Raw genomic sequence first — 14350 nt, forward strand, 5'->3', positions numbered from 1 at the left:
TGCTGCCTACAAATATAACCTCCAGAAGGCACAGCCTTCGATATGAGACAAAGCTTGTGCATGTCTTTATGAACAAGTCAACATTCATCCGATTCTTTTAGAAACCCTGAACAAATGCAGGAACAAAACAAGTTACTGTCTTTTTGACTGTCTGTTTGAAGTCACTGAATCATTCACAACCAGTTCATTTCGAAACACTGAAATCAGTTCTCTGCCAATCTTTTAAGATTGAACATTGGTCTGGGGAGTCTGCTATGTATTTTCTACTGCCCGAGAGGCATGCTCAACGGGCATAGTTCAAATGACTCTGTACGCAATTGGATAGTCCTTCAACCAATCAGACCAATGATCCAGGTGACGTAATTTGCAGCGAAAACTCCAGGCAGGAAACGTGTCTACAAACATGTTGGTTTATAACATCGATCAGCGGTTTGCAGAAGCAGCAATGGCATCGAGCAATTTTTGCAGGTTGTGCAAAAAAAAACATGAAATTGAGTGGTATTTACACCCACTCGAGCAATTTGTTTGCTAAACTAAAGAAGCCATTGAGCATCGTCGAGAGGTTTAAAGGAATTGGATTGATGGTCATGCGAGAGACTCGTGTTAAACCCGCCAATACTGCGTCAGGTGGATAAGCCGGTTTGTGATTGGTCCCCACAGATTTGTAACGGAAGCAGGATAGAAAAATTTACAGGTTTCCAGCCGGAGCTGCAGGGCGAAATCAAATCGCCGGCAGATTGGGCTGGGTTTACCCAGTCTAGCAGAGTGACACAAACAGAGAAAAACTCCAGTACACATGGGAAATGAGAGCTATAAAGGAACCTGCTAGATTTTGAGTGCAAGTTCCAGAAAAGTTTCACTTAAACATCTGGATCTTACAAGAGTTTGGGTATCACAATGTGTGAAAGTTTGACATGCCTCAGAATGGGGCTGTGCATCTGTTTAGTCACCTACACAGACCTTCAGTCTAACAGTTTACAAAAAACGATCACCTATAAATCACCATCCCGCCACGACCCATGACACAGCGCCCTCATTTTTTAAATCCTCAATTCATCAAGCGAGAAGTAATGTAGAAATACAACGTTTCATCATTTCTCCAGATCTGTGTCTGCGTGAGGCCATCACTTAGACGCCCGGTATGGTTTCGATTATCTATTTTTGTCAACAAAATTTTTGAGTTAATGATTCTAACGCTCCCTGTGTGGCCAGCATTGCCATGGCTGAGGCTCCATTAGCCTAATTGACATGGTCTCCTGGTGTTTTATCCTCAATATTTTGATGGTAAGGTAATATTACGCTCTCTATCTCCCTCTGTGTGCCTTCTGGGAGTTAGTCACAGATGAGGGCTAAAGCTGGCAGTTTTTAGAGGCTTGATTAAACACTCTGAAAAGCTTTGACATAAGCTGTCAGAAACAGGCAGCACTGATTGAGCGCTAGTTGACTGATCCGCAATTAACGTTTAGCAGCTAGCGTAGCATCTGAAATTTAACATGACTCCCAGCAGTCCCTAAGGCTTAGCAGACTCAAGAGAATTTACTTGTGTGATTTTATTTAAGGGAATGCATTGTTTGTTGGTTTTGATCATGTCCGTTGTGCAGTGTAAATGAGATGACGCCTAAGAGAAGGGGAAATCACCTTAAGTGTTATATTCGGCGTAACTCTCATTTTTGGAGGGTGTTGTACCCTCAATAGTGAAACATTTGTGAAATCAATAAACAGAATGTAGTGTGTTTAGCAGTAGTTCAAAATAAAACCCTTTTTATGTTCAACTGAAACCAGCACCATTGGTTATTTTTAAATATATCTGTCCTTCTTATGTCCCCTTCATTAATTCATGAGAATCTATCTTAGTCATTTGTATTCCTCATTAAGTCCTCAGCGTGGCTGTCAGTGCGTGTCCAAGACAAGTTTATGGAGTCTTGGCCATTACAGAATGGCATCTATCTGTATAATCCAGTTTCAATCTCTTCCATGTACCAATTAAATGATCAAGTCACTTCTGAGTTGATTAGATGGAGTTACTTAGAGCAGTGTGTCGTTTTAGCCATATAGCATGCATGTATACATAGATTGCAGAGCAGTCTGCAAAATTGTGTGCTTCTGGAAAGCATCGATTTAATTTTGAGATTATATTTGTACGCAAACATTTGATAGACATATTTAAAGAGCCCATTCACACACAATAGGTAATCATTGGCATGTGAGTGGTAAGAGCGATTTATCATGAAATGTTTTTACTTCGTTTAGAAATGTTAAAGTCCCTTTGCATCTACATGCCAAACTACCTCGTGCAGTAATCCTTCATTTTGGTTCCTGAGTTTGTTCTATTTAGTTGCAAGTTGTATGGAAAGTGAAACTCTCCAAATGAACCATGCAGTGTGGATAAACAATGCAAACTGCCTTCCAACAGGGATGCTCATGCACACTGTGGTGGTGTGGGTTTGAAACTCCTTTCAAATAATGCAGTAAACAATACAGATAATGCTAATTAATCTTATTTCTCTCTTTGACAGTGAATGGAGGCTGGTCATCCTGGACGGACTGGTCCGAGTGTAACGTCCGCTGTGGAAGAGGAGTTCAGAAGCGAACACGGACCTGCACTAACCCCGCACCGCTTAATGGAGGGGCTTTCTGTGAGGGAATGTCTGTTCAAAAGAGCACCTGCAACTCTCCCTGCCCAGGTTAGAAACACAGAACAGGTAGCCAATGAGAATATGATGAGAGAGGAAGACCAAGGTATCTCAAAAACAAATCTTTCCATTGCGTTGTCCTCAATTTATACATAAGATTGAACAAATCTTATTAGCCTTATGAATGGTTCTTTTGTTACTGATTTAAATCCGTCTGCCGATTCACTCACATTTGCTGAATTGTTACTGAACTTGCTCACTGATAAATGAGGCATTACTTTTAGAAAACATACAGTATATTTAAAATTCTTTTTATGAATGAAGGCCAGTATCACTGAGACTAACACTGCTACTGATGTCTCAATGAAATTTATTATGTTTAAACGTTAATTATAGCCATTCAACTTTACAGTGTAATTGAAAGCTATCAGTTTTTTTTTTTTTACATTTATTAGGCTTAAAAGAATATATAAACTTTTAATTTAAGTGAACTTAAAACAATCCTCACATAAACCCATAAGTTATCAATGGAGTTTCAATCAGCTACATAAGTTCTTTTAGTCAGGAGCAGTGAGTCATATTCTGTTACCCTTGTTCTTTAAATTAACATTAATGACAGACTGCTGTCACATTAAGATCTGCCGCTGCCGCACATGACGCGGATTTCATAAGAGTCACATTTTCTTACAACTCTTTACATTCATTGAAGACTTTATTTAACTAAGACTGCTCTTATGAGGATACTCGGCAAAAATAACATTTTGGCATAATTGTGTTTGTTACTGCTCGTTCAAGCGCGAAAGAGAACTCGATTCTTTCTGTGCGTCGTGCGTGTCACATAGACAGAGACAGGGCAATTTATTGCGCTTAATGGTTTAAAAGCATTTGTGTGAATAAGAGCCTGGTCATAAAGTAAAAAGCTAGCCAAAGGATGACAGAAAAAAGGACTAAATATTGATATTAAATAATGATTAATTAATAACTAAATAATGATGTACGGCTGGAAGCTTACACTGCTATTTTGAACCAATAATCAGAACAAAAGGCAGTTGAAGGATGACGTGTATAATTCAAATATTTATCTGACTCCAATATAATTAATCTAACTCCATTAAAGTTTTTGTTATTCTTTAACCTCTTATTCTTTAAAGGCAAAGGTCTTTCTTAGAACTGATAGGAAAATGTAGGATTTAACCTGAGCGTTTAGATAACGAAGGTTATAATCACTTTAGCTTTCAACATAATCAGTGATAAAAAGTAAGATTCTCAAAGCCTTTAAAGTAGGCAAAGTTATTTATTAAGTTACATGCTTAAATATACAGACAGTACAATGTTACATGACAGTACATTTTATTAAGTTCACCACCATTCATTTCAGATTATAGGTTGTCAGATGAGACCAAAAATGACATAGTTGCATATTAGAACACACTAGTAAATAAACAGTATGTAGTTGAAAGCATAAGTCCCGTGAAGCAAATGGTGCAGATGTGTCATTGAGGTGCAAATGACTCTGTCTCTCCCGACAGAACCATCCTGTGCCTGGAGTGTCCCATCAGTCCTCAATCAGCATATTGATGAAATTCCTTGCACTAGATAGGCTTTAGCATACTGTGATGATGAAGGCCATTTTGCCACGTTTAATTCACATGTATACCTTTAAAATGCTTTTTGAAGTACTAGGGCAGTAGAGTTCTGCCCATATTTGCTCAGCCCTACAATGGTATTAGATATTTTAAACGCATTAAACTGGAAAAAATGTATTGCATGCATTAACGCATTAACGTTGACAACACTAGCTCTTCTGTAAATCTGCCTGCATTAAATGCACTCTTTTCCCTCCAGCTCTTTGTTCTTGAAAACCCAGAAGTGCATTTTGCCAGAAGATTCAGTTCAATCAAGTTCAAGGCTGTTCAGTCAGGCGACGTGAATATGTCTCACTGCTATGGCTTGTTAATTAAACATGCTTTCTGAACAAATTGATAGCTAATCCATCTGTCTGGGAGTCTGCATATAAAGTAGGAACTTGACAGTATGTGCTGCGTTCGAATTGACCTGAGTGACAGAAGCCTCTCGAGTTTTACATTTGAAATGTGTCTACGTTCTGTTAATGTGGTGCCTGTTTACTGTCTAAAGCGAAATACCGTGCTTCTCGTAGCGAACAAGAGAGATGGAGCGAGACAGATAAATGGGGATGAAAGAAATTCATAAAGACAGACAATTGAAAGAGAGCGTGTGTATGTGACAGAGATATGGCGCTAAGAGAAAATCTGGATTCCGAAATTCTGAAAGTCGAAGTTTAGGGAATCAAGAAAGACAAATTAAAGGAGAAAGACAGCGGGGAAGAAAAGAGAAACCTGATGGAGTGAAAGAGAGGTGCAGAAGAAGAGAGTTATCAGTCGCCGGGTCCTCAAGAGCTCTTGCGCTGACTAAATTTATGGTTTCATTGGAAGCACCAATCACATGAGAAACACTAGTCATGTTGGGGGAAAAGTTATCTGAGGAAGGCACCAGTCGCTCTGCCACAGAAAAACTTAATCTCGCTCTCCAGCCCAGCTCAATCCCAGTACCCCACTCAACAGACACACAAACACAGCATTTGCATTTAGATTAGCCGAAGAGGAAACACCAGCAGCCCACAGAGTCGTTAGGGTAAAGGGGAAAGCCTGATGGAACAAGACAAAAGTAAATTGTCTTTTGCTTTTGTCAGAGACAAACCATGAATCCTGGAAGTATAGGAACACCACCTGCAGAAAAAGGAAACACAATGAGTGACCATTCTGAGAGAAAGTATCAGATACATAAGTTTGTTCCGAGAGGAAGTATGAATTCAATGCAAACTCTGCATATTAAAACTTTTTTGTGCTCTTATGAAAATGTGTATCTTTGTTTGTGTGTGACAGTGGACGGTGGCTGGGCCGAGTGGACTTTGTGGTCTGTGTGTAGTTCTGAATGTGAGAGGCAACGCACTAGAGAGTGTACAGACCCGGAGCCAAAACATGGTGGCAGGCTGTGTGATGGAGCTGCCCTAGACACGGACAACTGCACCGGAGACCTCTGCATTCAAGGTGGGTAATCGGGACCATCATTGTTGCTATCATCATCATCATCATTACTATCATCTCCATCATTTTCATCACTGCTATCATCACCAATGTGTGCGCCATTCAGAACTGAATTGAAAATGCTTCTTAAATCCTAAATGTAATTAGGAGAGTAGATTTAAACTTACAAATATATATATGTATAGTGTTATTTTAGTTTTTATTTGTTTTTAATATTTTGAATGGGCTTTTTTATATTTTTGTAGTTTTCTTTTTTTAGTCATTTCGTTATGTTCTTTTGTCATTTTATTCTGGTTTTTTTATTTAATATTGCTAATTAAGGTTTTTTGTTTTGTTTTTTTGTTTTAGTTAGTTTTATTTATTTATTTATTCCCAGCTATTATTTTCAACTTATTGCCAAGGCAACATTTCTAATGTGCATATTATTAATTCTAAGTGTGTATAATTATTATTATTATTTTCAGCTTTATTTTAGTTTAAGTTAACGGTAATAACCCATGGATGGATGGATGGATGGATGGATGGATGGATGGATAGATGGATAGATGGATAGATAGATAGATATTTTAAAGATAATTCCTGTGTGGTGTTGCCAGTTCAAATCAAATTCCTATTCTTTCAAATTCTTGCCCAACCTTGATCATCATCATTGCCAGTCATCTCCATTGTCACCATCATTGTCATCGTCTTCACTACTTTCATCTTTTTCACTACCATCATCATCATCATCACCACCTGACCAACCTAGACTGACATTATTAAAACAGGTAAACAGGAAAAAAAGACATTTGTTCTTTTTATTTTGACATGAAGTATTAACGAAAAGACATGGATGGTGTAATGCTTTGTATATCACATGACGCTGTGGGTGGTGGTAACATGTTTAAAGAGGCTCAATATGCTCCTGATTTTCTGTTATACAGCTCATCCAACTTCCTCAGTGCAACACAGGCATAGAGCAATAAAAAAAAAAATCATCTCACTTTTGTTTAGATCAGTGGAGACAAGTGCTCTGTGGAAGGCTGTCAGCGCCTGAATGAAACCAGTCAGTCAAACCCTCAGACGAGCAGCACTTGACAGGCCGTTTTGTAATTCCTTGGGAGAGGCAGAAATCTTCTGTTTTAATCCTCCTCGCTCATCATCCTGACAGTTCTTTAATCAATCTTTCCTGCCTCCGTCCCCCGAGGGAGGAGGGTGTACACCTCGCCATCCTCTGCAGATGAGTCTAAAGCCCAACGGTGATAGACATCCCTATCAGAGACCAATTTCCTACACCTAATACGGACACACACAACCATGCACACTAATGCATCCGTAAACTTCTTTTTGCGTGAACGTGGTCATTTTGTGTAAAACATTTGACAGTTATTCCAGATTACATGCCTGTCATTGATCATCATACATGTATGTAAATCTGTTTTTAGACAGTTTGACTCAGTGTCGTGTTATTTACCTCCTACATAATTCTTTTGTAAGAGCTAGGAGGATTTCAAAGGTTTCTTCTCGCTTTCTGCAATGGCGCAACTTTGATCAGCTCACGCAACGTCACACCAAATAGGCTTTTTTATATCTCCAATGGATTGGATTGGCAACTTACAGACATGCCTGTGTGTGCATGAGCATCTGAAAATTGCAGCATTTGTGCGTCTCATAGCATGTTATACGTGTCTGTTTCTGCAGACAGGAAGCTGCTCCATGATGTGAAGGTCCCGCAAGGTGAGTCGCTGCCACTTCACCTTTCATCTGTGTTTCTTTTCTTTTTCGCTTTGATTTTTTAAAACTTTAGTCTCTTAAATTCATTTACATGCATCGCATTACTTTTGAATATCCTAACAGGCATATGAAGCATGATGTAATAACGCCACATTGCATCACAATCATCCATCTTAATATTGTCATTCTGTTCATCGTGCCTGTATAATTAACCCCTTTTTCTGTTATCATCATTCTGAGTCAATCTCGACAAACAACCTTATTGCAACCTTTACATAAGCTCATTTCCACACTGACATTGTTCAACATTGGGTTGATGCCGCGACAATTAGGTTTCCAATGAATCATCCAGTACGCCATTTGAAACAACCTGGAAAACCAGTTAAGTCTATGACATTTTAAATCCAGCTTTCAGAGTGCTGACTCAATGACTGAAACGGTGCCACATTAACTCGACAATGACGTAACAGGAAGATTAAACATCTTTGACAGGTTTTCGCTTGAGGAATGTCTGTGTCCCCATCACGATTATAACATAGCAAAACAAAACTCAGTCAACTTAACCTGGTACTTAACCTATACCATTTAAAAGTGTTGGTAAAATATTTTTTTTATGTTTTTGAAAGACTTATATTATTGCAATTGACAGTAACTGCTTTCTATTTGAATATATTGTGAAATGTAATTTATTCCTGTGTTGGCAAAGCTGAATTTTCAGCAGCCATTACTCCAGTTTTTAGCGTCACATGATCCTTCAGAAATCATTCTAATATACTGATTTGGTTAGTATGCCCCGCCCACACTTCCTGTTTCAGTGAAGGAAAGAAAACTCCAGAGAAAGAGAACGAGGGGGTTACAGAGTAAAGGAGATTGGAAAAGAAAAGGCAGTAAAAGTGAGCAAATACACAAACACAAGTGCAAAAGAGATTCATTAGCCTGCCAAAGTTTTCCAGAGCTCCCAATTAACCTGCTCTGTTTGCTGTAAGTGCAGCTCCACATGTTTCTGGCTAGTGTTTTCATAGCCGCAGGCTTTGTCTGATGTTCCCTACCCCGTCTGGAGGCTTTTGAATGCTCAGGAACGACATGCTAGCTTTTCTTTGTTCTGTCTGTTGTTCATAGAGTCCTGGTTGAATTGTTAGCACAAAGGAGTCAGCAGATAGGGCCTAATCACAACAGATGAGATAATATAATGAGCCGCGTTGTCACGAAATCCCTGTGGAAGGTTTGCAGTTTTTGCTTTGACAGATTCTCTGCGTGTGTATTCATGTTGAGAGTCAGGTGTGTGGTTGAGGGTTGATTGTAATCGCCAATCGCTAGAGAACTTTCATTAGTGCTGGAGGTGTCTGGGAAAGTGGGAACGTTAGAAAGACTGAGAGAGAAAGGGAGACTTCTGTGATGAAAGTGTTTTACGGTTATGTAATTTATTAGCTGCGTTTTGTGGCTTTGTCACATCTGTGTACATCAATATGAGATCCCTGAGCTATTTGACGGAAATCTGAGCAAATAAACAAATACCTTTATATAATCCTTTTTAAAGAATCAGTCATTGTTTTGTGATTTTGTATTTCTCTTCATAATAATTTTCTCTTCTTCTAGCTGATATGGAGAGCACTAACGATGTTGCGCTGTACTCTGGTCTGGCTGCGGGCGTAGTTACCGTCGTCGTGCTGGTCATCGCTGTAATGCTGTACAGGCGGAATCAGAGCGAGTATGGTGTTGATGTCATCGACTCGTCCGCGCTGACCGGAGGATTTCAGTCCTTCAGCTTCAAAAGTGCCAGGCAAGGTGAGCAAAAACAACAACGGCAAATTGATCCAACTTTATTTATGACTAATTACGGTGTTTGCAAGGTAGATTTATGAAAAAACTGTCATTACTTTCTTCTTTTATTTTCTCCACAATTTCCTACAGTTAATTCAGCTTGAACTGTTTAACCTGCAAACTCTATTCAAATGTTAAAGAAGTTTTGAATTACGTTTATTTTTTATTTTTTTATAATTACTTACCCCAGTACTATTTTTCTCTTTCTCTTTCTCTCTGAAATATAGGCTATATATATACAGTGCGTGCATAATTATTAGGCACGTTGATTTTTTTTTTTTTTTTGCCACATTTGACCAATTCCAAACCACCATTAATCGTAATAACTACTATTAATTTTGTATTTAATCATTTATAAGTGATATATAATTGTTCATGAAAGCTGGAAATGAAAAACGCCTTATATTCAGGTGTGCATAATTATTAGGCACATTTTCTTTTACAGATTAAATAAGCCAAAAAAGAGATTTAGCTCAGACTGCAAAGTCAAAAAATATTGTCCCCATGAGCAGAGCCGTCGCAATGGGGTAGGCAAGGTAGGCAGCTGCCTAGGGCCCCCAGCTGAAGGGGGCCCCCGATGGCCGCACGGTCGTTTAGGTTGTGTATCTGCCCTCGTCAAACAGTATCAACCACTGTAAACAAACCATCACAGTGAGACAGCGCAATCACTCTCCAGTACTGCTCCGTGAGAGGGGCCCCCCAAACTAGAGGGATTCCTCCTATGCAACGACAAACACTATGAGTGCCCTAATCACTGTAATGTTGAAGTGACATCCACCGTCGCGCACCCCCCATCAGGTCCCCCACTAGCTGTCAGTAACAGCGCTACGCGGGCATTTAAATTTAAAAATGTCATCATGAAGCGCTTATACCCTTCAGGATTTTCCAAAAGACAGAGAAAGAAAGAAGAAAAACGCCAAAGACACAGCGGCAAGTAAACCATTATTATCTCCAAATACAACTGTCTGACGTGTTTTCACATCTCTGCGAACATAAACCTTGACATCAGTGACCAAACACAACGGTATGTGAGCGTTGTTAGAGGGTGAAAAAGTTCAACTAATAGTCATACATAACTTTGTTCTGTTTGCAGAATTTAAGCATAAAATACACACTAGACAACTTCTCGCCCCTTCACTGTTGTAGCTACAGCGTTCGAAAACTTCCTTTGAGCCAAATCCTCTTGATGCAAGAGCCCAGATTACGATCGCATGAGATTTTTTGCCATGTATAAAGACAAAAGCTAGAGAAGTGTTGTAACTTACTCTTGACGGCTGTCTGCCCGCGGTTGCGGTCACCGGTAAAAACTTTGTCAATTCCAAACAAAATGAGCTGGTCCTATGACTCCCATCCCATGCAGTTAGGTCCAAACAAAATAATCTATCAAGTCCGGTTACATTTTAGGTGTACGCAGGCTATCAATTTCCGTTGGTGATGTTTCTATTCCATCTGGAGAAAAATGCCCTTTTTCCTTCTCGTTTGTCCTTTTATTCTTCTCCATCAACACGTCTCAACACTTTGTAGGCTACCGTACGCAACAGGTAGTTTTGCGTATGACGTTACTGTCTGTGGCATTATGGGAAGTGAAGTTCTTTTCCTGTAAAGTAAATATCGAATCCTCCACACTTCACTTTCATGATATGCTATGAGAATAACAATAAACGTATGGCTATTCACTTTTTTTTTCTTTGTTTTTTTGTTGCTTTATTAGGTGCTTTGCTTAAATTTCTTAAACACTTTGTGTAGCGTACTACAGAGTAATTCATGACTCTTAAAATGCACCAGAATTCAAGAAATCCCATCAAAATTTTTAAAATTTTCCTGAGGGAGGACTTGGGACCTCACTTCACTCTTTTGCCTAGGGCCGCCAAATATCTTGAAACGGCCTTGCCCATGAGAAGGATGCAATACTAATGCAATACTGGAAATTGCAGTTAAGGCATGACCATTGGACAGTGAAATGATCATTGGGTCAGCAGGGCCAGGGGATTCTTTTCCAGTGGCGGAACTAGAGTTTTATACACGGGGTGGCCAGGGGGTGGTCACTGCTACTTTCGGGGGTACACACGCACACACACACACACACACACACACACACACACACACACACACACACACACACACACACACACACACACACACACACACACACACACACACACACACACACACACACACACACACACACAGTAATCAGAGGTATCTGTGTCCTCTCTTGATACATCTTATTTATAACACAAGAACCATTAGTATATAATCACAATATAAATGCCACAGCCTTCAACAACAAGAACATACATGAACCAACATTTTAAAGGTCCAAACCTGTATGACCTTCTTCTGCGGAACACAAAAGAAGATATTTTAAAGCATGTTGGTAACCACACAGTTTTGGTTACCAACATGCTTTAACATATCTTCTTTTTGTGTTAATTTTTGGGTGAACAATCCTTTTAATTTGACAAAATCATCTCAACTTAAATTCCTGAATTCGGTATGTGACGACTGCCTGTGTCTGTGACCACACTGACTCAGACTAGCCTCAGGTAGGGATCTGCTCTGGGGTCCAGTGGTGATGCAAGGACTGGGGGCTGTTTGCACCTAATCTGCCTGTTTGTTCTTCTTTAAAAAATAACTCAATATCTCTCTCTTTCTTTTCTTGTTTAATTGATCCTGTGCAAAAATATGACATCCAATTACCAACACTTTTATCTTAAGTCACCGCCAGCGTTTTTGGTCATTTTCACAATTTCATGGCACCCAACAATATTTTGTTGTATGAATATCTGAACAATGAACATGCAATATATCAAAAGAAAGAACAGACCCTTTGCTTAAAAAAAAAAAAAAAAAAAACTGACACTGATCGCATTATGATATAGCTTGTTTCTGCTTCTTTGCCTGCGTTTTGATCTGGAGGTACTCGTTCAGGAGATGTGTAATAGTGCCCCATACCTTATAACAGTGAAAACACAGAAAGCCATAAACTCGTCAATGGCAGGGAGAGAGTACTTTAAATTCCATTCATAACTATACATTAAAATCAACTACAAGTCTAAGTTACCACTTTGATCATTGCTAGCCCTATTCTGAACTGAAGTAGCCTAACTGAGCCACCTAATCGATTTCAAACTGCCAAATGTTAACTCGCTGAACACTGTAGCCTAGTTTCCCACATCAGCTAAACATTTGTAACGTTATACTGTAACGTACACGGCATGGTATGCGTGTATTACTAACACATGTGTAAGCGTACGGATTGTTATGCTAAATTGCGAACCGATCTCACTAGTTTGATTAACTGGTAGCCTATTGCAGCCTTATTAACTCACACAGCGTCTCATAAAATGTATTCAGAGCAAACAACCCTGATGTTAAACCTTAAAAACGTACTTCAAATATGATGTTTTCACCTAGCATTGGTAGGTTTAGGATTAGTTGTGGGGAGGGGTTAGGATTAGGGGAGGGGTTAGGATTAGGGGCGGGGTTAGGATTAGGCAATCAGGTACTGTCTTTAACTAGGGGGGTAATAATTTGGCAGGGGGTTGGAATTCGGCACAACACTGGCGAACGTAAAAAAATAAATTAAAAAAACATCAGTATCAGCAACTGCCAATAGCGAATACAATTTTGTACCCCGCACACCCCTCTGGCCCCGCGCCTCTTCACCATCTGTTTTTGTCTGGCCCTGCTGACCGAATGATTATTTCACTTTCCAATGGTCATGCCTTAACTGCAATTTCTAGTATTGCATTAGTATTGCATCCTTCTCATGGGCATTTACTCATTTTTGACTTTGCAGTCTGAGCTAAATCTCTTTTTTGCTTATTTTATCTGTAAAAGAAAACGTGCCTAATAATTATGCACACTTGAAAATAAGGCGTTTTTCATTTCCAGCCTTCATGAACAATTACATATCACTTATAAATGATTCATACAAAATGAATTGTAGTTATTAAGATAATTGTGGTTTGGAATTGGTAAAATGTGCTTGAAAAAAAAAATGATCAGAAAATCATCGTGTTTAATAATGATGTTTTTTCTAATAATTCTTTTCTTATTGTGTTCTTTTTTAAATATATTGTTTTCATTGTATATTTTTTGTATATTGACTTTTGTTTATAGTACTGTTTATTGCTGGCAAATTCTGAAATGACATAAATTGCAGTTTGGAGTATTAGACCTGACGCAAATTTTGGAAACAGGATTACAAAAATAGCGTATTTATTAAAATAAATACAAAAATGCATAGACCATAAAGAAGCACATATATTATTTAGTTATTTAAACCTCTTGTAAAATTGATAATACATTTTTTATATGATAGTTCTCCCAAAAATTCTTTCATCGTTTACTCACCCTCAAGTTGTTCCAAACCTGTATGAAAGAAATTCCCCATTGAGTTCCGTAGTATTTTTTCCCCCCACACTATGGAAGTGTATGGGGCCCATCAACTGTTTGGTTGCCCATATTCTTCAAAATATCTTCTTTTGTGTTCATACAGGTTTGGAACAACTTGAGTGTGAGTAAATTATGACAAAATTTTCTTTTTTTGGGTGAACTATCCCTTTAAGCACCTCCTTTCACTGACCATTTACTAAAAAAAATTAAGTTTTGAGTTTCAGACCATATTTTGTACCCTTTGTTTTCCATTTACCTGAGTGAGAAAAAAGATTGATGCCTTGCCAAAAAGATGATCCCCCCCCCCCCTTACAAACTTCTTGTAGAACATTCTCTCACTTTACTCTGTTTCTTGTCTCCTTGCTCTGCGCTGAACCAGAGCTAGAGGGTGTAAGTTGATTTACTTTCCATGTCGCTCTTCTCCGCTTCTTTGGCCCATCTGACGCCCCCAGAAAAAGAGATTGATGTTGATGGAGGGGTGCAGAGAGCAGAGCACTAGTTCTCTCTTGCTTGTCTGTTCAGTAATAGGGCCTGTTCGCAGTGCTATCACTCTCCTCGGCCCACTAAACACCACCATCACTACAGACACACAAAAACACACGCGTATCACCAGATGTCTCGACAGGAAGTTTCAAAGTGCTCATTGAGGAGCTAAACACAGGGAGGTGATAGACGCCACAGTATACCCTTCAAATGCTTAAAAAACATCAACGAAAT

General features: G+C 39.0%; 1 protein-coding gene and 1 long non-coding RNA gene across 7 annotated transcripts in view; one reads left to right on the forward strand and one right to left on the reverse strand.

Annotated features, from left to right (window-relative positions):
- LOC309477284 overlaps nucleotides 1-14350 on the reverse strand; it is a 347071-nt gene that overhangs the window by 289007 nt on the left and 43714 nt on the right. The gene's annotated exons all lie outside the window — the stretch shown is intronic.
- The window catches only part of unc5da (unc-5 netrin receptor Da), a 225137-nt gene that overhangs the window by 177197 nt on the left and 33590 nt on the right, over nucleotides 1-14350 (forward strand). For 5 of the 6 annotated variants that reach the window (XM_082140471.1, XM_082140474.1, XM_082140473.1 and 2 more), the window contains 4 exons: nucleotides 2517-2684; nucleotides 5537-5701; nucleotides 7379-7414; nucleotides 9008-9196. In XM_082140471.1, coding sequence (XP_081996597.1) covers nucleotides 2517-2684; nucleotides 5537-5701; nucleotides 7379-7414; nucleotides 9008-9196 — 558 coding nt within the window. The remainder of the gene's footprint in view (nucleotides 1-2516; nucleotides 2685-5536; nucleotides 5702-7378; nucleotides 7415-9007; nucleotides 9197-14350) is intronic. The other variant, XM_082140472.1, reaches the window with a different exon arrangement.

The sequence above is a fragment of the Leuciscus leuciscus genome (assembly GCF_965113295.1).
Source record: "Leuciscus leuciscus genome assembly, chromosome: 16".
NCBI classification, from domain to species: domain Eukaryota; kingdom Metazoa; phylum Chordata; class Actinopteri; order Cypriniformes; family Leuciscidae; genus Leuciscus; species Leuciscus leuciscus.